Source organism: Bicyclus anynana, chromosome 3 (genome assembly GCF_947172395.1).
Source record: "Bicyclus anynana chromosome 3, ilBicAnyn1.1, whole genome shotgun sequence".
In the NCBI taxonomy this organism is placed as follows: Eukaryota; Metazoa; Arthropoda; class Insecta; order Lepidoptera; family Nymphalidae; genus Bicyclus; species Bicyclus anynana.
Genome location: NC_069085.1, coordinates 13,738,252 through 13,762,296, shown reverse-complemented (window position 1 = coordinate 13,762,296; position 24,045 = coordinate 13,738,252). Strand labels below are relative to the sequence as shown.

General features: G+C 35.9%; 2 protein-coding genes across 2 annotated transcripts; both read left to right on the top strand.

Moving 5' to 3' along the window:
- The first annotated feature begins 504 nt into the window (after window positions 1-504).
- LOC112058285 (uncharacterized) lies at window positions 505-9,795 on the top strand. Its single transcript, XM_052890211.1, has 10 exons — window positions 505-613; window positions 1,265-1,653; window positions 2,037-2,250; window positions 2,654-2,661; window positions 2,906-3,040; window positions 4,029-4,220; window positions 5,053-5,227; window positions 6,746-6,963; window positions 7,578-7,769; window positions 9,647-9,795. Exons 1-10 carry the CDS (start codon window positions 505-507, stop codon window positions 9,773-9,775), a joined length of 1,761 nt encoding a protein of 586 aa, XP_052746171.1. The 3' UTR covers window positions 9,776-9,795.
- A 699-nt stretch (window positions 9,796-10,494) lies between these two features.
- LOC112058291 (sodium- and chloride-dependent glycine transporter 1-like) lies at window positions 10,495-23,409 on the top strand. The gene is made up of 11 exons (XM_052890214.1): window positions 10,495-10,714; window positions 11,845-11,976; window positions 12,988-13,142; window positions 13,224-13,288; window positions 13,626-13,758; window positions 13,946-14,080; window positions 14,225-14,328; window positions 16,185-16,422; window positions 16,989-17,117; window positions 21,417-21,617; window positions 23,083-23,409. The coding sequence occupies exons 1-11, from the start codon at window positions 10,591-10,593 to the stop codon at window positions 23,218-23,220; spliced, it is 1,554 nt and encodes a 517-aa protein (XP_052746174.1). The 5' UTR covers window positions 10,495-10,590; the 3' UTR covers window positions 23,221-23,409.
- Window positions 23,410-24,045: the final 636 nt, after the last annotated feature.

The following is a 24,045-nucleotide window of genomic DNA, read 5'->3' as shown; positions in this document are numbered from 1 at the left end:
TCAATTTTATTTATATGTATCTTCCTATCAATACATACAAATAAAATTTAAGTGTTTGTCAGTGATTTCAAAATACCCGTGATTTCTGAATTCGGTCTATCTGTCTGTTTGACTTTGAAACTCTTTGAAACGGTTGAACCGATTTTTCTGGGACTTTCACTGCAAGATAGCGAGAACATAATAGACTACTTCATATCCCGGAAGAATTTCTGAAAAACTGAACTTTATGACGACAAGGTACCTGTACCGACTCGTAAATCTATGCGAGGACATAATCGCGGACGTCCGCTATTTGAATACGAATATAATTTATGATTTATTTACAAAAAAAAACGAATAAAAACTATTTTATCCGATATGACAACCTCTTTTGAATATTGATAGGTTTTAAATGACATCATCATTTTGACATGCATTTAGTACCGTAGTATATATGTGGTGTTAATTATCAAACTCACACGACCACCAATTTTGTTAAACTAAATCGTTTATGAAACTAGAAGCATGCCGCCGAAACCAAAAGAACCTGCCATAAAGAAATTAGCAACTCAAGTTATGAGACCAAGTATCAGTGACTCCAGTCTTAACTATACACCATGCGATGCCGTCGAAGGTTTTCGGCTGTTCCCTACTTCCTACATGTTCTATAATATTTAGTGATGTATATTAGAAACATATATATACATATTAGAAATATTCGTGGCTCAAGTTGTACATATGTTTTCTGTGGCTCAAGTACCATTTAGGTACTTACCTTTAACATATACAAGTATACTTTGCGCCAAACTTCGGGTCCGCTCTGAACAAGAGTCGTGTGTTTTGCGTTGTACATGGAAAAAAATATCCAAGCTGGGTTAAAAATAGCTTCTTGAGTGGATTCTAAGTTTGTTTTTAATTACGTTAATTACGTTGGGTATTATTATCGAGTTTTTGACCCCGTCTTCTCCTCGGTGGGATATCGTGAGATTTAGCTCCTCTAACTTATCTCGCACCTTTGATTATATATCGCACGTAATTTTATTTTAAATGGGTAGTAGTTTATAGCACAGTAATACTCGTATTTAAACGTTAATATTTATTTGAAATTAATTCTTCGAAAATGAGTCATAATTAAAATAACGATGCTTGAATGAAGTGCATACTCTAGTTACGATACTTATTAATGTACATGATGTTATGTATATTACACTAACGAAGTATATTTTTACTCAACACAAATTACGAGTATGAATTTAAACAAAATCGTGTTAAATTTATCTTGTAGGATATGAAGAACGCATTGAAACAGGCATTGATTGGACTTTAGCAGAAGAAGCTGCTCGGCATCACAGGGAAAAGTGCAGAAAAAAAAATATACCTGTGTTGCCATTTTCTGAAGCACTAAATAAAAAAATACAAAAGAGCATCTTACACGGATGCCTCAATGAAAACTCTACATTAAGTCTAAAAGAATATTGGGAAATATATCTTCCGATGGTGATTTGGGATAATGAAAAGTGCTCAAACGAAGAAGGGAAAATTTGTTTCAACAGTATTAATTCTTTTACTGACGATTTGAGGGGGCTAATACAAAAAGCTGTCCATCGTGACGATAGGAAAGTACTTAAGAGGGAATTAAAAATGGTAAATGTTTTGAGGGTAAACGACAGTGAGGTGGGTAGATTGAGATTTAGTAAAATTGTTATCATCATCATCATTATCAGCCGATGGACGTCCACTGCTGGACATAGGCGTCTTGCATGGACTTGCAAATGAAACGGTCTAGAGCCGCCAGCATCCAGCGGCTGCAACCCGCTTCATGTCCTTAGTCTACCTAGTGGGGGGTCGTCCAACACTGCGCTTTCCAGTGCGGGGCCGCCATTTCAAGGCAATAATCTTGGGAACTGAAAATTTTGAATTTAAAGATACTTTCAGTGTTGAAATACCCAATATATGAAAAAGGCTATATAATGGCTTATACCAACGCGATAATTTTAAGCAAGTGTAACCGAGGGGCACAGCTAGTAGATTTTATGGTTTAATTATTTTTGTTTCAGATGACGGAGCTTGATGAGGAATTAAAAAAATACAAAAATTTGCTTACTTTGAACCTCTGCGGCAACTTTATATCAGATGTAAATGCAAACTTTCTCCCAGGAGAATTAAAAATGCTCGAATTGAGGGCGAATCGTATTAATTCTGTGACATTTGCTAAACATTTGCCCCATAGTTTGGTTTATCTGGGACTCAGTCGGAATTTCCTGAGTAACGGTTTGCTGTTCTTGTATATTGCAGTTATATTATGTGATTTTCTTTCGTAAAAAAAATAGTATTCACCAATTTTTTTAATAAGATCAATTTTCCCGTTCCCTCCAATTAGTCGGAAAAGCGTTTTTTCTTTTGTATAAACAAGCACTTAGCTGCGATGACTACTAGGTCACCACGTCTGGTGGAAGAACGATAAAGGTGGCACAAGATGGAACAGTTCCTAAGATCCCTGAACTCCCCGAAATAAAATTTGTAGAACACCGATAGACAACAACATAAAGGCAACCTTTCGGCGATGTTTTGAAGCTTAGAGTTTGTTATTGCCTCATTGCCAATGAGCCTTCTAGCACGTTTATCCACTGAATCCAACGCAGCAAGCTGGTATTGGGCGAAATAATCCCACCAGTGGAAGCAGTACTCCTACACGACCGAACTTAAGCTTAATATAAGGATAGAAGCTGTGTTCTAACTCCTATAAGCTCCTAGGAAATAGGAGTGGATACGACAATAGTCCATTGGTCTCACCACCACCTGGTGAGGAGTCCGGCCCCTTTACCACTGAGCTATTAAATTAATTAGTACGAAAAAAACAAAACCCATTTTGTAGATTTTAACTTATAAAACTAAATTTTCTAAAATAATTTCAGAGACCGCGGAGCTTTCTAAGCTGCCTTATAATATATCTGTGCTGGATTTATCGGACAACGACATCTGTGATCTGGCGGCGGTACTACATGCCTTATCAGCGCTGCCGAATCTTGATGCTTTGCAACTCGCGGGGAACCCATGCTCAGTACGCAGTCTTCTATTCTAATTTACTTGATTGTCAAGAGATGGCGTTATTTTAAATTTATATAATACTAGCAGACGTTCGCGACTTCGTCCGCGTGAAAATCGATGAAAACTTTCTAACTCTATTTTACTCTTTAGGGGGAAATTTTAAAGATTCTTGAATCACATTACATTTTTTTCATGATTTATGGACATATTTTTATAACCGTAACTCTAAAAATGAGGGATTTTCCATATAACCTTTCAACCCCTATTTCAAAAAATGACAAAATTAAAAAAATTAAAAAGCGTTTATTCATTAACTAAAGTATTACATACAAGTTGCAAGGGCCCCTGTACTAGGTAGAAACCTGTATTACTGGGTGCTATTTCATCCCCTTTTGATTTTATTTTTGCAATAAAAAGTGTCCTATAACCTTCTCAGTGTTATGGTATCTAATCGTGCCAAGTTTTATTTGAATTAATTCAGTAGTGTCAGTAGCAATTCCCTATTGGCAAAAATACGGACAGACAGACAAACAGACAAAAAAATCGAAGAAAAATATTTTTGGCTTCAGTATCGATTGTATAATGCCCTCCAACTAAAATTTCCAAAATATCTTTAATGTACAGAATTTGACCTGTACAGTTATATTATAAGTACATATATTAAATATTAGATTAGATACAGATAAATTGCAGCAGCGTGGCGTTCTGAGCTCCATATCTCCTCTTCTACGAGAAAATACTTGGGCACTTTTGATACTCCAGTGACAATCTTGAACTTTGAAGAGAAAGAAAAGAGGCCGTGGGGCCATAGCCCGGTGCGTTGGTCTGATCTGATCGCACCACACCTGACTTCTCGAGTTACAATGCTTTTGGTCGGGTGCCAGGAGGGTGGGGATAAGTAGGGAGGCCTGACCCTGTAGTGAGCCGTTAAAATAGGCTTATAATGATGATGATTAGATAACAACAATAAGTTACATATCGCAATCTAATCGATCTAACAGGTTTCTACAGCATACGCCCGTACAACATTGGCTCGGCTCCCTCGGCTGCAATGGCTGGACGGCCGAGAAGTCCTTCCTTCTGACAGACGCGATGATTCCTTCGAACCACACCCTGATGACTTGCGTTCGGTTTATTTCAATTTCACTGTCATCAGAATTATGGGTGTCCTCCAACCGCCTAAGGCAGATAAGGTATGTAATTGAATGTAACGAAGGACTTTTCCCTACTTAGTATATTGGGCGTAACAATGGACTTTTCACTACTTTGTTTATTATGATTATATTATAATGCTGCTTAGTATAATGATACTTGGTAGAGAAATTATATGAAAATTTAGCAAACCGTTAAAAAATTCGAATACATTCGTGATGTTACGAGTTCCTTGTGTTTGGGTGGTGTTACCTACCATTAATATTTAATATATTATTATAAAGGCCAAGTGCGTGTAGGGCCACGCGCAGTGTATGGTTCCGTAGATTAAAATAGCACTTTGAACCCTTATTGAATACACAAAAATGCCGATAACGATACACCACACCATGGGTATGATAAAACTTGCTTTGTATGTAGGGAAGGAACCCCAAAAAAATGTTTTTTTTTAATTTTCTTTTTATCACTAGACGTAATTAATATACATACCCAAACCCATGCCAAATGCCAGCTTTCTAGTTCTAACAGACTCTGAGTTTTCTTACTGACAACTTTATCTAATTAATTGACAACGGAATTTCTAATGAATTTTCGTACTCCGAGTAGGTATATGGGAGACGGACATGGCGAAACTATAAGGGTTCCTAGTGGACTACGGAACCCTAAAAAATAGTTTACAAAAGGCGGACTTATCGCTTAGAAGCCATCTCTTCCAGGCAACCTTAGGTTTAGGAAAACAGAACTGTGTGCCATGCCCATTGCCACTTCAGCTTTACATGTCACACTGCTCGCAGACATAGCTCAATAGCGACTTTGCTTCTTTTTACACGTCAGTATATTATCACTATAATGTAAGTAATCTAATATTTACAGGGTGCTGTAACCGCCTTCCACGTCGAAATAGAACTACCTTTGCTAGATTCGACTAGAAGGAGGTTTCTGATGTACCGTAATAATGAATCACTGATAGAAATAATGCCTCCACCAGAAGACGACGATTGGTCTTCGCCGAAGTTGTCATCCTTCGGTAATAGCAAAATGGTTGTAGGTACTGTGTTCCTTTTTGGAATCATCAAGTCAATTACTCTGTTCATTCCTTGATTATGCCTTGAAAAATATTTAAAATCATCTCAGTCTTTTATAGAAAACATTAAGGATTTTCCTACAAACTTTCATCTCCTATTTCACGTCATCTTAAATTTTTTTTGAAATTTATGTTTTCTATTGTGTTTTTTTTTCTGATTGTGTAAGTGCCGTAGGCTCCCTATGGGACCTCGAGGCTCGGGCGAGCGCAGAAGCATCGCCTGATGGGGCCCGAAGGCAGAAGCAAGTAGATGGGCGGAACGACTCTCTAAGGGCGTCTCCTCTGAGACTCGGGCCTCGACTTAGAGGGCCGTTCGGGAAGGGTGTTTTGGCCTGAGTGTATCAGTCCGGGCGCCCCCGAGATCGTGAGTTAAAAAGCCCACGTCTGGGTGACGTCAGATATCGGGGACCTCGTCTTCGCCGGCGAAGACGCTGTGTAGCTTGTGTTTGTGTTGCCTGGGAAGCATTGTCGTTCGTTATGTCATCGTCAGGATCGTAAAGGACGTTTTTTGGGCGTCTAGATCTACAATCAGCGTTGGTATCGGGGATGTAGCTGCAAGCCTCAACCACTAGTTGGTTGGGGTGGGTGGCGGCCCTCTCAAAATAAGTTTTCGAGAGCTGTTTCATATATTGGGCTATTGTGGGGAGATCTAGGTCTCTATGTAGGTTGTTATTGTGCACTAACCACGGAGCGCCCGTGGCCTGACGCATGAATCGGTTCTGAAGGACCTGAAGAGGTTTTAGGGTCGCCTTTGGGCGATGGGCAAACACTACACTAGCGTAGGTCATTATTGGACGGATGCAGGTCTTATAGAGAGTGACCTTAGAGCGGAGGGATAATTTGCTTTTAGCACATATCATAGGATAGAGACGACTCATCACATAAGCAGCTCTTTTTCTGGCTTTCTGTTCTATTGTGTTGAGTTAAAAGTGGCCTATGTATTGCTCTATTTCTATTTCATCAAAATCAATTCAGCTCAACAGCCATGAAAAGGTAACAGACTGACAGACTTACATTCGCATTTATTATAATATACTAGCAGGCGCCTGCGAATTCAGTTTTTCACAAATCCCGCGAGAACCATGGATTTTTCCGGTATAAAAGTAGCCTTTTTATTTTTATTCTTTACAAGTTAGCCCTTGATTACAATCTCATCTGAGAGAGGTAAGCGACGATGCAATCTAAGATGGAAACGGGCTAACTTGATAGGAAGAGGATGAAAGTCCACACCCCATTCGTTTTCTACACGACATCGTACCGGAACGCTAAATCGCTTGGCGGTACGTCTTTGTCGGTAGGGTGGTAACTATCCACGGCCAAAGTCTCCCACCAGCTTATGTGTTAATCCAGAGTAAAATATGTTTCCATTCAAAATTTCAGCTATTCGCTTTAGTAGCCGCACCGCAAAGGAGGAACAAACATACACACTTACACACAAACTTTCGCCTTTATAATATTTGGATTTAATGATTTACATTACAGATCCCGAAGTGTCTTCTAACGAATCTGACATCTACAATAATCTGCAACCGAAGAACTCTCGCGAGATTGTACACTTCACTATATTTGAGAGCAACAGAGTACAGTGGAACAAAATAATAAATTTCCAAGAGCCTGCAGTTAGAATATTCTGTCCGAACCTCATCGCTTTGAGGGATACCTTCCGCTCCGTTATTACTATAAGATTTGTGTACACCATGGTAATTTTTAATTTTTAAGCCCATAGAAGTTTATCTTTATTTAGAATCTTTAGTTAGCTTTCGTACAGAAATCAATATCATCACCGTTGAAATTCTTCTTTTTTATGCCCATAGAGAGCCGTAATAGCCCAGTGGATACCTCTGCCTCCGATTCCGGAGCGTGTAAGTTCGAATCCGGACCGGGGCATGCACCTCCAACATTTCAGTTATGTGCATTTTAAGAAATTAAATATCGCGTGTCTCAAACGGTGACGGAAAAACATCGTGAGGAAAACACTTACCTGAGAATTTTCTTAATTCTCTGTGTGTGTGTGAAGTTTGCCAATCCGCATTGGGCTAGCGTGGTAGCTATTGGCCTAACCCCTCTCATTCTATTTATATTTATGACTTATATAGAGCATCATTTCCTCAAAGAGCTCCGATTTTGATGATTTTTTTTTGTTAAGTTTGTTTTTTTGATATTTTTTGAAATCATAAAAGTTTTTGAGTGAGGACGGAATAATTTAAATTTTTAAAACAATAAAAAAAAATTGTGTCGTAATATCATGTCAGCCATTTAAGTGTAGGTACTTATTTTATAATGATTTTAACAACAACTTCGTTTTTATTACCAGACTACAATTACCAAACAAAAGACGGGCAAAAGTGCCCAGTCTCTGAAACCTCCGGGAGAGCAGAGGGTCATTCTTGCCACCATCAAGTGCGCTCTCAAGACTCCAGACTGGAGTCAACCTTTGCAGTACTTCCACTGGGACGATACGTTGAACACCGACGAAGCTATTCACTGGGGTGACGGTGATCTTTCTGTAAGACATACTTTTTACCCCCAAATACGGAGATGGGATATGCGTTTGGTATGAGATGTTGTTGTCTAACTACTTGTCCGATTTTGATGTGGCTTTCAGTGATGGATTCGGTTTTGATTGGTGCATATTACGGTAACAACTCACCAGTGGCGCTGCAGTAAAAAGGTGTTTGTACAATATGAAATCTATGTTCGATTTATCGGCACTTGCCGTTTATTTGGTTAAGTTACAGACGTTCGCTAGTTTATTGTGTAAAATTTTATCAAAATCCGTTAAATAGTTTATGTGATAGTGTGTCAAAGTGTTCTTTCTTCCACAAATGTAACTAACTTTTTGCATTGAAATCATAGAATTCTTTCTAAGTTTATCTTATTTATTATTCTTTCTAAGTTTATCGTATTTATTATTCGATCTAGGTTTATCTTTTTATGAGACGTATGATTATGATTTAGGTAATTATTCGATTATGGTTCTACATATGGGTAAACCGTAAATGTTAGTTGGATTTTGAATATACACTACTAGTGACTATATATAAAGTAGTAGTTTTATCAATTGCTGATAATGTAGCTTTTAGCATTGATGTAAGAGTTTTTAACCGACTTCAAAAAAAGGAGAAGGTTCTCAATTAGACGAGTATGGTTTTTTTTGTTTGTATACTTCCAGATTTCCATTTCATTTTCATGAAAATCAGTTCATTAATTTTGTGTCAAAATCAAAAATAAACTGAAATAGGTACGTCTAGGCCTAAGAAAGTTAGCTTGGATGTTGGATGATGTATACCTAACTCTTTTCGTTTTCATTTATGTACGAGATATTAAGTAGATATTGTTACAAACGGCTGCCAATTTTCTGTCTACGTGACGAATTCTTCAGTTAAATTCGTAGCTCAAAATGTGAATCAACAAGTGCGTTTATTTCATGCCTTGCATGCTATCGCCTTTCACAAAGCGTTTGCTTCTTTCTACTTGTCAGTTACTGTCAGGAGCGATTGCTATCTAACTATTTATATGATCTATGGTTTTAATAGCTTTGATGAACAACTTTTTGAAAAATATATTAGACTAGTTGACGCCGCGCGGTTTCACCCGTGTGGTACCCGTCCCCGTAGGAATACATGAATAATATATAGCCTATAGCCTTCCTCGATAAATGGGCTATCTAACACTGAAAGAATTTTTCAAATCGGACCAGTAGTTCTAGAGATTAGCGCGTTCAAACAAACAAACAAACTCTTCAGCTTTATTATATTAGTATAGACTAGCGCACGCCTGTGACTTGGTCCGCAAGCAAATCAATGTAAACTTTCAACTCCTATTTCACTACTTTAGGGGTTAAATTTTAAAAATTCTTGAATCACATTATATTTCCTATTTTTTTATGATATATGAACAAATTTTTAAAACTGTAACTCTAGAAATGAAGGACTTTCCATACAAACTTTGAACCCCTATTTCACCCCCTTCTATTTTTATTTTAGGGTCAATGTACCCTATGTTTTCTCCAAGGTCCCATTTACCATTATACAAAAATTCATTTTGATCGGTACATCCGTTAAGCCGTGAAAAGGTAACAGACAGACAGACAGACATATTTTCGAATTTATAACATAGATTGGTCGTAACGTTTAGCTAATAGTTAATAATAAACAAACTAATAAAATATTCGCATTTAAAAAATATTTATCATATACTTTCATAAAATAAATTCAATTCTATTTTTTTTATTCTTTACAAGTTAGCCCTTGGCTACAATCATCAAACATCAATCGGCCCGACCGGGGATTGAACCCAGGACCTCCGTCTTGTAAATCCACCGCGCATACCACTGCGCCACGGAGGTCATCAAAATTATTTATTACGAGAAACTTGTTACAGGTATTGCAATATACGCAGCAATTAGTAAAGACGCCCAAGGGTAAAGCGGAGGAGCCAGGATCGGTAAAACAGTCGACACCAGAAAACTTGACATGCCATTTTGGATTTGGAATAGAAACTTTAAAATAACCAATCATTTCAATCGACATCATCGATTATTATTATCAGCCAGTTTAATATTCCACTATGGAGTGACTTCAGACCAATTACCTTCTTTAGGACCTGCCTTGGTAACAGGGACGTAACACAGGGGTAACCCTGTGTTAAAAATATATGATCATGATCAAACGGGTTCATACGAACTGCATATCTATAGAATCGATGATACATTGTGTTAAAATTGCATGTGTGTGTATTACAATTTAAAATTTACACTGTTGTGTGTACAGTAAGGACAGTGGATATATTTATTGTGTTAAATATTTTTGGTGTGTGTGTCTATCTCATCCCCCACAAAAAGCGACAAACAGATTTGTTGGTGAATTTGAGTAAGTGCAATACAAGTCCAATATAAGGAAATTGGTCTGAGGATTTCATTTTTTTCCATGATTTTTATTAAGAATTTATTATAATGTCTATGAATTCAATAAAATATACTAGTAGTCAATTTGATAGGCGTAGCCGATATTTCATTATATATGTCACTAAGCACGCCAACCCGCACTAAAGCAGTATGGTGGGCTCCATATCCCCTCTCCCGACTCTCTCATAGAGGGAAGCGTGGCCCAGGCTGATAATGAAAAATTTAAAATAATTGCAGTTCATGAAAACAGGATTTCGTAATTTGGGTATATAACAAAGCAACAGATGTCCACAAGTTCGTAGTCTTCAAATAACAAAATAAATCAAATGTCTTGTAAATAACAAAATAAATTGGCATATCCGCCATTAAATCAATCGGTCAATGTAGACAATGATAGGGTCATAGCATTATTCGTTCCTGAATGGCAGGGGGCCCGCACGAGCGCTGGGGCAACCAGCTGGAATATTTATTGTCATGTCTGGGTTACGCGGTCGGTATCGGAAACATTTGGAGGTTTCCATACCTGTGCTATAGGAACGGAGGTGGTGAGTGTCTACCTATTTTTCTTTTTTTTACTAAACCTGTGCCAATATCCTTGTTAATTCCTTACAAAATACACATTGGCGGTTTTTATTTTAAAGAATATTTGTCATTTCCCCTCCAACTAGACTGTATTATGAGTGAATACGACAATAGACCAACGGGGCGGGGATCGAACCACCTACTACTTAACCCCTAGGTGTTAAGTCCGACCGCTTTACCGTTGAGCTATTGAGGCTGTATTCTTATTATTTATATTAATTATATATTTATTTATTTATAAATTTAAATTTATGTGTGCTGCTTTGGAAGAAAGAATAACCAAAGATAAATACGGAATAGCTTCAAGACCTAGTGGATGTGCATGAAATGAAGCAAGATTTAATTTCGGAAAATTGACTATTAAAGAAAAGAAAATAGAGAAAGAGCTGTAGTGTATAAAATGATCACAAAGGAATGATGTCTGTCCATTAAAGTTTTGAGCACTTCGTTAAGCAAGATACATAGCTACGAGTCCCTTAAGTGTTTAATAGATAATTTTTTAAAGAATTTTAAGGTTTAAAGTAAGAAATGTTATGCTATGTGGTTAGTTTGAGAATCTTTGAAAGTTACGTTATATTTTCGTACGTACGAAAGTTATGTTTGAAAAACTAGAACTGCAACAAGTTATTTATATATTAGAACGGGAATACAAAGGAGCTTTATTAGGAGCCTTCCAAATTTGGCTGGGAAGGAGGAGGAAAAGGTAAATCGCACGTTCAATATCCAGGTTACAAGTCTGGAAACAGGAAAGATGATAATGTAACTCGACAGTGTAAGTCTCTATTTCAACTCTGTGTCCAGCAGTATACTATAGATAGAGAAAGACAGAGACGAGTTCGATAGTCACTGTCCAGTTATAATAGCAGGGCATGTAGCCAAGTGGCACGACGATTCTCTTTCTACGATCGCAAACGCTTCGAAAACTAGAAAAATGTATGAGAATGACATTTGCTATTGACAGGTCACGTGATCAAGATTGGCTACAGAGGCAGAATACAGAATAGCCGTTCTACTCAGAATTTATCTCTATGCCACCAAGCACTGTAGCCGCACGGTGAATCCGTGGAATGCTAATGATTTTATAACATTTTAGGAGCTTTCTTGATCCCGTATTTTCTGACACTCTTGATATGCGGGATTCCGCTGGTTTATTTGGAGACACTACTGGGACAGTTTGCGAGTGCGGGATGCATATCGGTGTTCAATATAAATCCGTTGTTCAAAGGTAATCTTATTTTTGGATGTACCACGTAAGTATATTTTATGAAAACTGAATAAGCAATAAGTATTAATTTAAAAATGGCGACAACCTTTATTTGTCACCAATTTTTGACTTTATTTGTTTACTCTCAAGATCTCGTTCCCGTATATATATATATATATTAGAATCACATTTCACAAGTAGCTTTTATGCTATCAGACTAATGTAACTCAGTGTCATATTTCATCCAGATATGTTCACTGAAGCAACGAATGACGTAACTAACCCGACTTTTATATAGGAAGCGCGCGACTTCGTTCGTGAAATTATTGATATATAAGGAAGTTATTCTAAACTAAAATGATACGAGTACCTATCTGCAATGTAGTAATTCCAGAAACTTTTAGAGAAATATTCCACCATCGTCGGTTTGGCGGTCTTATATTGATAAATTTTGATTTTGAACCCTTAAACTTAAACCATGTACCAACGAGGCAATCTAATCTCTAAATATAGTAAAACTGTAACAGACACAAATCTGTACATCTATACTTAACATAAAACTGTAACAAGTCCAATAATGAACATTAAAAAAAGGGGTTGAAGTTTTTTAAATATAAATCATTAACGTTGTGAGTATTTTTTTTTGTAAAATGATTAGTGGACTATTTATTATATATTAAACATGCGAAATTATTAATAGAAGCGTTTGAAAGTTCACATCGAGTTTCATGCGGACGAACTCGCGGGCGTCCGCCAGTATTTAATAACGTTAGCTTTTTTCCAAATATGTATGTCTTATGAATTTTATTTAAACGGCTACATACCACGATAAAACGACGAGATTCTTAAAGCTGACTTCACTTCTCATCTCGCAACTTCAGTTCCGTCGTGACTATGCAACTGGGTCGAAATATCGACATTAAAAATCTCGTCGTTTTATCGTGGTATGTACCCGTTTAAATAAAATCCATAATGAACAACCACGAAATAAGTTTAAAATCATTAATTTATTTATGTCTTACTCATCAACAGGAGCAGGATACGCGACGGTTATTTTAAACACAGTGGCCGTCATATACTTCTCGTCAATTATGTCATACCCGCTGCTCTACATATACCATTCCTTCAGCACGCCGTTGCCTTGGCAAACTTGCGGCAATTCATGGAATACTGAGAATTGCGCCGAGGTACTATATTTAGAGTTAATATACATAGCATGTGTTTATGTTTGTTAATGTTATTGTGTACTCATACATGCTGATTTTCAGATTACAGGAAACTTCAGTTCGTTATCAAACGGGTCTATCACTACGCCTGAGGATGAATTCTTTCAGTAAGCTTTCTAAATTTACACTAATACTACACTTTATAAAATTTGTACGCATCTTAGTTACTAAATATCCAAACAAAAATGTTAATGCATAAAATACAAACACCTGTCCGGCAAAGACCTGCAGAGTCGTCGATAAAAGAATTGAGATAACTGATGCCATAAGCGTGTATGGGGGGGGGGCGCCCTAAGATTCTGGTCTACCGATATGATTCTAATAATAGACTTGATGTGGGACCCTAGGACGCCAGACTTATGCCAATAGATAGATATATAGTAATGAAAATATTCTTCATTATCATATTTTCATCTCACTGTCGATGTCGCATTTTATTTTCAGTATAAGACTGCTGCACATGTCACCAGGCCTGAATCAAATTGGCGGTATAGTGTGGCCAGTATTCTGGTGCAATGTTATTTGCTGGATCATTGTCTACCTTTGCATCTGTAATGGAGTAAAGAGCGTCGGCAAGGTAAATTTAAATTTATCATCATTATAATTGTTTATTTTAATTACAAAATTAGACTAGCAAAACATCTACCGTTTTCTACTATAGGTAAGCAAGTTTAAAAAGCATACGTACGTAATTCAATAGATTATGAGCGCGTCTTCTTTGAAAACTCTCTATAGTAATTCATTTACAATGTGTATTTTTTCAGATTGTATACTTTACTGTGCTGTTTCCCTATGTGGTCCTTTTCGCTATGTTCATACGCGGAGTAACCTTACCCGGAGCCTGGCAAGGCATATTGTACTATGTCTTGCCTGATTGGAATCAGTTGACAAAACCTAAGGTAAAGTTCTTAAGATGTTCAATTTTATTTAATGTTAAATGGAATACTTCCTGTCCTCTCTCATTTAAATAGCCAGGCCTGGCCTGGCCATTTAAATAGGTTAAAAATGACGATGATGATTTTCATTTCGTTTATATTTTATAGGTTTGGGCTGATGCAGCTACCCAGATATTTTACTCCTTGGGTCCAGGGTGGGGTGGACTGGTCAGCATGGCCAGTTTCAACAGATTTCATTACAACAATTTGCGGTTAGTTCACTTAAACTACATAGATACACTGCATATGGTATGACATTAATGACGAAATATTGCTGACATCCTAAGGGCAGATTTACATTTTGTCTGACGTGACGTGACGTGACGTGACGTGACGCATCAAAACAGAATCGGTATCATACATTTTGTATAGGAACGTTTACACCTCAGAATACAGAAAACCACCAGAAGCCACGTTTAGATGTCATTCTATAGTGCGCAGTGTGTCCAAAAATTGTACACAACAGCCTGCACTCGTTACAATTCTCACCCGCGTAATGTTGCTAGTACATGAGGCTGTTAAATTTTTCCCTATTTTGTGGTAAAAATTTATAATGTTAAAAGGAAAACAATAAGTGTACAGTTCATCACATTAAATGTTAACTTGTATGGTAAATAATAAAAACAGTGGGACCAGTTTTCTAGTGATTGCTAAGAGCAGCAAGAAAATGAACTCTAAAAAATTTAAGACAAGGACAAATAAATAATAGATATAATAAGACGGTTATTATAAAACTTATCAACTAACAAACTAAAGAAATACATATTTACAATAATAATTTTATATATTCCATATAATTATATTATATTATTATTATAAATATGTATTTCAATCGTGTGCACAGTTATTATTATCTCGTCTTATTTCTCTAATTTTTATGTCTCTTAAAATTCAAGTATAAATAAGGCCATTGAATTGGTTTAATATCTTTTAAGAATGTGTTTTGAAGTAAAAAATATTTTATTTAATCCTCTTGCTCAAACAAACAAGCAAACAAGTAGGTACACAAACAAACAAAAGACCAAACAAGCACACGAAAACAAACAAATGTGCAAACAAACACACAAACAGACGAGAACGAACGAACTTATTATAATATAGAACGCCATTGTTATTTGTAAAATTTTAAAGCTTTAAGATTATTTTACACTTTCTTTATCTGCGCTGATTATCACAATTTTATTTCAACTTAATTGCCGGAACCTATGCCTACCTATTTAGTTGATTAATATTTTACATAAATAATAAATCCTTGAATTGAAATTAAAAGTAGGGAAAATCAAAACAATTACATTGGCAACACTTGAAATGAAGTCATCGGTTTCTATGACAACTAAATTCACGTAAAAATTATTCATTATTTTAACATAAGAATATTTATTTGTGCTACTTACACGTGAAATGTGATCCTATTCAGTTTCTTTTTTTTAACAACGGCATTTTTACACGAAGGAATAGCACAAGACGGCTTAATTTAATTAAATTTGTCACCTGTATAGCACGTCAAACAACACGACAAACACAGAGTGAGTAATCGTAAAATGTGTAGTTTAAATGGCTTCACTTCTTTGCGCTATCATTCCTTCTGGTGGTTTTCTGTATTCTGAGGTTTACACTTAAGTGTTGTGACATGTTGTCACAACACTTGTTGTCACAACACGTGGTGACATGTTGTTGGCTTCTGATGCGTCGCATACAAAATGTATGAAACCGATTCTGTCCTGCGTCACAACACGACACGTCAGACAAATGTAAATTCGTCTTAAAACTTACATTTAAAAAATTTGCTAACCTGTGCTTCGATAATTTGGCCATTGATTTGAAAGACCCATATAAATGTCAATTACATAGTAATTGATTATTACAATAAATAAACTAAAGATCTGTTAATTTTCATGAGATTAAATCGTCTTGGTACAAATAAATACTACTATTTCTGGCAACAGTCTAATAAAACATATTCTCCCACAGTTCAAATAAATGCTATTTTTTCTCCTTTTCTATTGTTAAATATTCAAGCTCTATCCAAATGATTGGCCAATTTATTAACTCGAAAATTTATTTGCAGCTCATCCATAATAATACCTCTAGTAAACAGCGGTACAAGTATATGGGCTGGTTTTGTGGTGTTCTCTGTGCTCGGCTTCGCAGCAGAGCGGGCGGGCGTGCCGGTGGGACAGGTGGCCAGGGCTGGCCCAGGACTGGCCTTCGTCACCTATCCAGCGGCTGTGTCTATGATGCCCGCGCCTAACTTCTGGGCTATCACTTTCTTTGTCATGCTATTCTTTCTAGGTATCGACACCATGGTAAGTGCAGTGACCTCATAATAAAATTAATATTTTTTATTGTTGAATACATATTAGACACGTTACTGTTAAATCAAATTTATTTCGAAAATCTTTATGTTTCTAACGACTTATAAATTCTAAATTGATACTAATTGTGGTCGTAAATATTCAAACAATTGACGACTAGATATTTAAACATATTATGAAGATAAACTATTAATTATTGTATTTGGATGACGAAGTACTATATTAGAGACGCACATTGAATTTTTTTTTAATGCATCTGTCTAAGAGTTGCACCAGCGCTGCTAATCCCTGATGCCATATACCGCCAGTAAAATGTCCTATGATACATATTGAGGGTCATTTTTATTCATCCACATTTTATATTCCAATAATTAATCTCAGAAATGGATACTCTACACACTCTGGCTGATAAAAACTTGAAGACTTCTGTGAATGGACTCTATCAACTATATTTGTTGGCAAGATATTTTCGTTACAATTTGTTTAGAGCAATAAGTGAATCGTGACAAATTGCTTCAATAATTTTAATAACTTTAAACAATACTTTTTTTTTATAGTTTGTGACGATAGAATCTGTAATCGCCGGGCTTTTAGACGAGTTTTCATGTCTGCGTGTTCGCAAGAAACTGGTCACTCTATTGACGTGCTTCGTACTCTTTTCACTCTCAATTATCTGCAATACTGAGGTAGGTAACACTCAATTTAACACAATCATTAATTATTTTGCCACGAAAACGAGATTATACAAGTGGTCAAATTTGTGACAACTGGTCACTCTAGTGACGATCATTTCTTTCTCAATTAACTAATCGCAATAGACTAATAGCGACGGAATCGAACATAATATTATGGCTCTCTCCTTCGTTCCGTCGCAACGGGAGAGAGAACGATATTTTTGTTTCTTCCGCTATTGGTCGACGTTTGTTACGACGCTTTATTTCGACTCGAGAATGTCGTGCATATTATAGGACTACTAGAATAGCGTGGTGAGCCAAACCAAACCTTCCCTCCCAAAAAGGAAAGAAGCATGGACGTAGCTACCGCCGTATCAGCCGTATCAATGATACGAGGCCCCCGGATTGATGGGCCCCTTACGTGTGGAAGCTAATATTAGTCAAATGTAATGTCCTTTGGTTTAAAGAACCTATGAATTCTCGAATTTTCATAAGTTCTTCAAACATCTTTATTTTTTAAGAAATCTTTACCCTTCATATTGAGCCCCCAACTAATTTTAATACAGGGCCCGTTCAAGGCACGCTACGCCACTGGAAAGAAACCTGATACTGTAGGCCATTAAACATAGGCTGATGATAATGTAATTAATATAAATCTATGCTACGCTACAAGTACTACTGAAAAGTTTGCACCATAGCGTGATAAAGGCCGTTAACCCCAACATCGCTAGGTAAACCAGCTTTGTTTCAAACACAAGAATTGCAATTGCATTAGCCTCGGTAGATTGAATCATTTTTGCCGGCTGTTCCAGTATACAGCCTACTAAACTTTGTAATGTTGGCGAACACGCAAACTTACAATTGTCAGGAAATAAAAAAAGGTTTACGGAGGTACCTATTTACCTATCAAATTGAATTGCTTCTTGCCACAGGGGGCCGATTTAGCACGATAACTGAGCTTTTGACGTGACTATGATCGCTTTACGTTTATAGTGACACATTTTCACTGATTTTCAAATATCGAAATTTGATTTGATGGGTGGAAGGTGCATTGCTTTCAACTATATATGCGACGCGATTGGAAGGCTGATTTTTTAATGTTTAAACCTCAGAATACAGAAAACCACCAGAAGCCACGTTTAGATGTCATTCTATAGTGCGCAGTGTGTCCAAAAATTGTACACAACAGCCTGCACTCGTCGCAATTCTCACCCGCGTAATGTTGCTAGTACATGAGGCTGTTAAATTTTTCCCTATTTTGTGGTAAAAATTTATAATGTTAAAAGGAAAACAATAAGTGTACAGTTCATCACATTAAATGTTAACTTGTATGGTAAATAATAAAAACAGTGGGACCAGTTTTCTAGTGATTGCTAAGAGTCAGCAAGAAAATGAACTCTAAAAAATTTAAGACAAGGACAAATAAATAATAGATATAATAAGACGGTTATTATAAAACTTATCAACTAACAAACTAAAGAAATACATATTTACAATAATAATTTTATATATTCCATATAATTATATTATATTATTATTATAAATATGTATTTCAATCGTGTGCACAGTTATTATTATCTCGTCTTATTTCTCTAATTTTTATGTCCCTTAAAATTCAAGTATAAATAAGGCCATTGAATTGGTTTAATATCTTTTAAGAATGTGTTTTGAAGATAAAAATATTTTATTTAATCCTCTTGCTCAAACAAACAAGCAAACAAGTAGGTACACAAACAAACAAAAGACCAAACAAGCACACGAAAACAAACAAATGTGCAAACAAACACACAAACAGACAAGAACGAACGAACTTATTATAATATAGCACGCCATTGTTATTTGTAAAATTTTAAAGCTTTAAGATTATTTTACACTTTCTTTATCTGCGCTGATTACCACAATTTTATTTCAACTTAATTGCCGGAACCTATGCCTACCTATTTAGTTGATTAATATTTTACATAAATAATAAATCCTTGAATTGAAATTAAAAGTAGGGAAAATCAAAACAATTACATTGGCAACACTTGAAATGAAGTCATCGGTTTCTATGACAACTAAATTCACGTAAAAATTATTCATTATTTTAACATAAGAATATTTATTTGTGCTACTTACACGTGAAATGTGATCCTATTCAGTTTCTTTTTTTTACCAACGGCATTTTTACACGAAGGAATAGCACAAGACGGCTTAATTTAATTAAATTTGTCACCTGTATAGCACGTCAAACAACACGACAAACACAGAGTGAGTAATCGTAAAATGTGTAGTTTAAATGGCTTCACTTCTTTGCGCTATCATTCCTTCTGGTGGTTTTCTGTATTCTGAGGTTTAAACTTCATAAGTTCGTCATTTAGTAGTCATCATCATCATCATCATCATCATGCCAGCCGATAGACGTCCACTGAAGGACATAGGACTTATGTAGGGACTTCCAAACATCACGATCCTGAGCCGCCTGCATCTAGCAAATCCCTGCGACTCGCTTGATGTCGTCAGTCCATTTAGTAGTGCCAGTACTTATTTCTGTTTTCAAATCACTGTTTTCAAATCATTTTTACAATTTACAATAAAGCAAATTCTTCTCCATATAGCCGTGATAGCCCAGTGCATATGACCTCTGCCTCCGATTCCGGAGAGAGTGGATTCGAATCCGGTTCGAGGCATGCACCTCCAACTTTTCAGTTGTTTTTAAGATTAAATATCACATATCCCAAAAGGAGAAGGAACACATCGTGAGGAAACCTGCCTGAAAACCAGAGAATTTATTTAATTCTTTGCGTGTGTGAAGAACAAGTAAAGTCAGAACGGCTATCATAGCGTGTCACAGATATAAACTATTCACCACACTGTCTTGTTACACAAGGTAATTAAGTGCGAGCAACGTGTGAAGATGTTTTATTCCAAACATATTAAAAGAGTGAATTACTAATTAGCTGTCCCATAAAAACAAGTATCTCGGCAATAAAGAAAATTGAAGTTTAATTAAATGTACTCGCCGGAGTACTAAAAAAGTAGTTCAAAGAAACCCTGTTTATATTAGACTTGTTTATTTCAAAGATAGTTGAGTGTCGAAAATCTGTATACTATTCCGTATTTTACGATGATACATGTGCCTATTTGTAACTGTTTCTTTTAAAGCGATCTCAGATGAATTTGAGACACTAGATGTGAACTTATAAAGAAATCAACCTTGAATAATTAAAGTGAACAGACCAACTGAACTGGTAGTAGTTTAAATATTCCAAATATAAAGTAAAAATGTTAACAAATATCAAATATTGAAAATTTTATTTTATACCAACAGACGCTCCTTGGTTTCGGTGCTTCCGCGGAGTTACCGTTCGCGTGGGGATAAAATATAGTTTATGTTACTCGATGAGAATGTAGTTTGCTAATAATAAAAGTTTTTTTAATTGGTTTAGTAGTTTTTAAAGCAAATCCAAAACACAAAAAGATTTTTTTAATTTGAATTAATAGTTCATAAAATTAGTCGTACAACCAAACAAACAAACAGACTCATCAGCTTTATTACTAAGTAACTATAGATTTGGACTATCGACAATTGCAGGCGATCTTTTTTCTGATAGCTACTTTATTTGACTGATTACGGAGTAATGACATTCACAATGCTTTGAAGATATATAGACAAGTTAACTCCAATTTGACCTGATCATTGCTTTCCATCCAGCTAATCTATACCATATTAAACCTTTTTAGAGTGAAGCGTAGTACTTGTCGAGACCAATCAGATTATTGCATGATAACGTGACATTATCACGTAATCTGATTGGCTTAGACACGTCTTCGATCTACTCCACTTCAGTCAAAACGCACTCTTGCCAACGATTTTAATTATAGCTTACAAACGCTGCCTTGTTTTAAGCTTTGTTGGTATTACTTAACTAGCTTACATAAAAATATCGCGTTAATATCTTCCTTACGGGAATATCGAAACAAAATCCGAGTGCCTATCCCAGACTAAAATATATTTCTGTGCTTCATCTAGACCCGAGAACGCTTAGGGATGAAGGCATTAAAAACATATTAAAACCATACCACCACCACCACGTTTCGATATTTTCTTCACTTTTCATATCCTTAAGAGTCCTGCAGACTTGAAGGTATAATCTTAATCGTGAGTGACTAGCGTTAGGTAATCTATAGATGCCCAGGTGGTCGTCTGGTCAAGAGGCACCACAACAATGCTAATTTGACAATGTATGGACTATATTATATGGAAGTGTGATTAAATAAGCATTTTCTTTGCATCTTATGTAATAGTACTAAGTCAAATATTTATTGTAGGGCGGATTACACATTGTTGGGCTGCTAGATGCCCACGTGGCCATAGCATGTGTGCCCGTAGTATGTGGCTTGGAGCTTATAGGCGCAGTGTACACATACGGGCCGAAGAGACTGAGCCGGGATGTGTTGTTCATGACGGGCCAGCCCTTGAAGCGATGCTGGTTCACATTGTGGCGGTATATCATACCAGTAATACTTTTTGTAAGTATACACACTAAGACACTTGGATTTTCTTAAGATAGCGCAACCTTAATAATCTTTTATATCTATCTCTATTAACTAAAGTTTAAGCTAGTAAAAATACTAGGTCAGCCTATTTCTTCGTTTAATGCGAAGATATCCGATAACGAACAAATAATAATTTTATTTATCTTTCCTGTTACTCGTATCCTCCTAGTTTGACTGATTTTGTAGAAGAAAGATAAAGAAGAGGAAATAAGAATACACGGAAAATTGATAATGATTTAAATAAATCTGTTGTGGCCTCAGGAAAAAGAATGGAAAGAAGAATAATATCCGTAGCTTGTTTCCTTACACAAGTAGGAGACGCAAATTCTTTGTCGTCACACTCATGGCAGAGATGTTTCCAGTCATTCTTATTGACTGCTTTTCTGGTGTTACTCACTAAGTGATGCGTCTGGGATTGCTGGATGGAGTGTCGCGCTGATATCAGTTATTTGCGTTCCGATTCACGCTGTTAAAGTTCTATGGCAAGCTAAAGGGTCACTGCAAGAGGTATCCTTATCATAATCCTTATTTTTCATTTTCTATTTCCTGTCACTTTCCTCATCGTCGTCTTATTCAAATCTTCGTCGATGTGACTACGGTGTTTAAAAAGCGTTTGAAAAAACCTGAATCTATAAATTATAGCCTAAACCACAACCACATCCATAACATTATTGATGCAAATCTATCATGTATCAGTTTGTATTTATATTATGTGTATGATGTATTAAATTAATTAATTCAAGACGTTGCGAATGTTGTATATTAATACTCAGCCCTATAGGAATAACGCAGCCTTAACAAATTTTATATTTACAAATTTGATGATTGTCATTACGCTTGATCGTCAACGATTATATGAAAAGGGAATGCCCATTCCCAGCCCTGGCTTACACTAACCACCCGGTAATTTATTTATATCTAAAAAATCTTGTTAATTCTACTTTAATAATGTAATCATTACTTTATGAAAAAAAGTTTGCTACAACGTTTTACGACGTTTGTAATTCATCTTTAATTTGTCCACAACAGGGACAAGCTAAGATTTTTTACGATATTTTTTGAAGACTTATGATTGGTTTGTTTGTTTGTTCGTGTTCTTGTTTGTATGCTTGTTGGTAACAGAAAAAAGTAATACAAAAAAAATAGCTTCAAATGTTCCTTTACCGCTTTGGTACACCGTCGAACATTTAGCCCTAGGAGAGTGATAAAAAAATGTTTATTTTTTCAAGAAACATACTTTTATTGAGCCAATTATTTAACCAGATCCTTATTTATACAACATATTATCATCTCAATATATTTTTATACGGGGTTATACCAGGGTTCCCTGGGCCAGCGTTGTATGAGCCGGTGGGCATTCCCCTTTATAGACGATTAAGTCCTCGTAAGTAAGGTATTGTAGTTTTTCTTTTATAAATTTAATTTGTTATCATTTTAGAGAATACGAGCCAGCTGCAAACCAAACAAGGAGTGGGGGCCTGTGCAACCTGAAATAAGAGAGCGCTGGAAATCCTTAAAATACCACGATAATTGTGACCTTGCTTCTCTTCAGCTTTCAACGTTACCTATTACATAATAACTTACACTGTAGAACTGTTTTAAGCATTATCAAAACGTCAACAGTACGTCATAAGCGCCGCCAGGACATTTTTCAGGGAGTTGCTCCTTCATGCTCCTTCATACACACATACGAATACCTATACATACTACATTTTATAAGTAGAATACTTACGTACATAATCAATTTTCACACAGAATGAGAAGAGGAATCAAATTTTTATTCAATAAATAATTAAAATATTTTATTTTTGTGTATTTTTTCCAGTAAATTTAAAATAGGTATCTATACGAATATTATAAAGCTGAAGAGTTTGTTTGTTTGATTGAACGAGCTAATCTCAGGAACTACTGGTCCGATTTGAAAAATTCTTTCAGTGTTAGATAGCCCATTTATTTTATCAAGAAAGGCTATAATATATTATCACCATATTCCTACGGGAACAGGAACCACGCCGGTGAAACCGCGCGGCGTCAGCTAGTTTAATATAAAGGACAATGGTCTGGTGTTTGTTGATAGAATTCATAAGCGTCTACTAATGTAAACTATTACAGTTTGTAGAAAATAATTTATTTAATTTTTTGAAACAGAGAAAAAGGTCCAATTAAGTCCAAAAACTAAAATATATTCACATCAATTACATTTAAATAATTAAGTATGGCAACCATACTATTTATACGAATATTGCATATATCGGACAACTAGGGACGCGCACGATACCGAAAAGCCAGTATCGAATCGAATAAAATATCGTCATTGAACTACACGTATGACATCAGTTTAATTTCAGTAGAACAAACATATAAACTAATATTTATGACGAATTAATATAATTATTTCAAA

What these genes read in the sequence shown, in the direction of transcription:
- LOC112058285 (XM_052890211.1), top strand. Translation starts at nt 505, where the DNA reads ATGCCGCCGAAACCAAAAGAACCTGCCATAAAGAAATTAGCAACTCAA. An exon ending in TAATAGCAAAATGGTTGTAG is followed by an intron (nt 5,228 to 6,745) that starts GTACTGTGTTCC and finishes TTTACATTACAG; the next exon opens with ATCCCGAAGTGTCTTCTAAC. An exon ending in TAAGATTTGTGTACACCATG is followed by an intron (nt 6,964 to 7,577) that starts GTAATTTTTAAT and finishes TTTTATTACCAG; the next exon opens with ACTACAATTACCAAACAAAA.
- LOC112058291 (XM_052890214.1), top strand. Translation starts at nt 10,591, where the DNA reads ATGGCAGGGGGCCCGCACGAGCGCTGGGGCAACCAGCTGGAATATTTA. An exon ending in TTTCATTACAACAATTTGCG is followed by an intron (nt 14,329 to 16,184) that starts GTTAGTTCACTT and finishes ATTTATTTGCAG; the next exon opens with CTCATCCATAATAATACCTC. An exon ending in TCATACCAGTAATACTTTTT is followed by an intron (nt 21,618 to 23,082) that starts GTAAGTATACAC and finishes TTATCATTTTAG; the next exon opens with AGAATACGAGCCAGCTGCAA.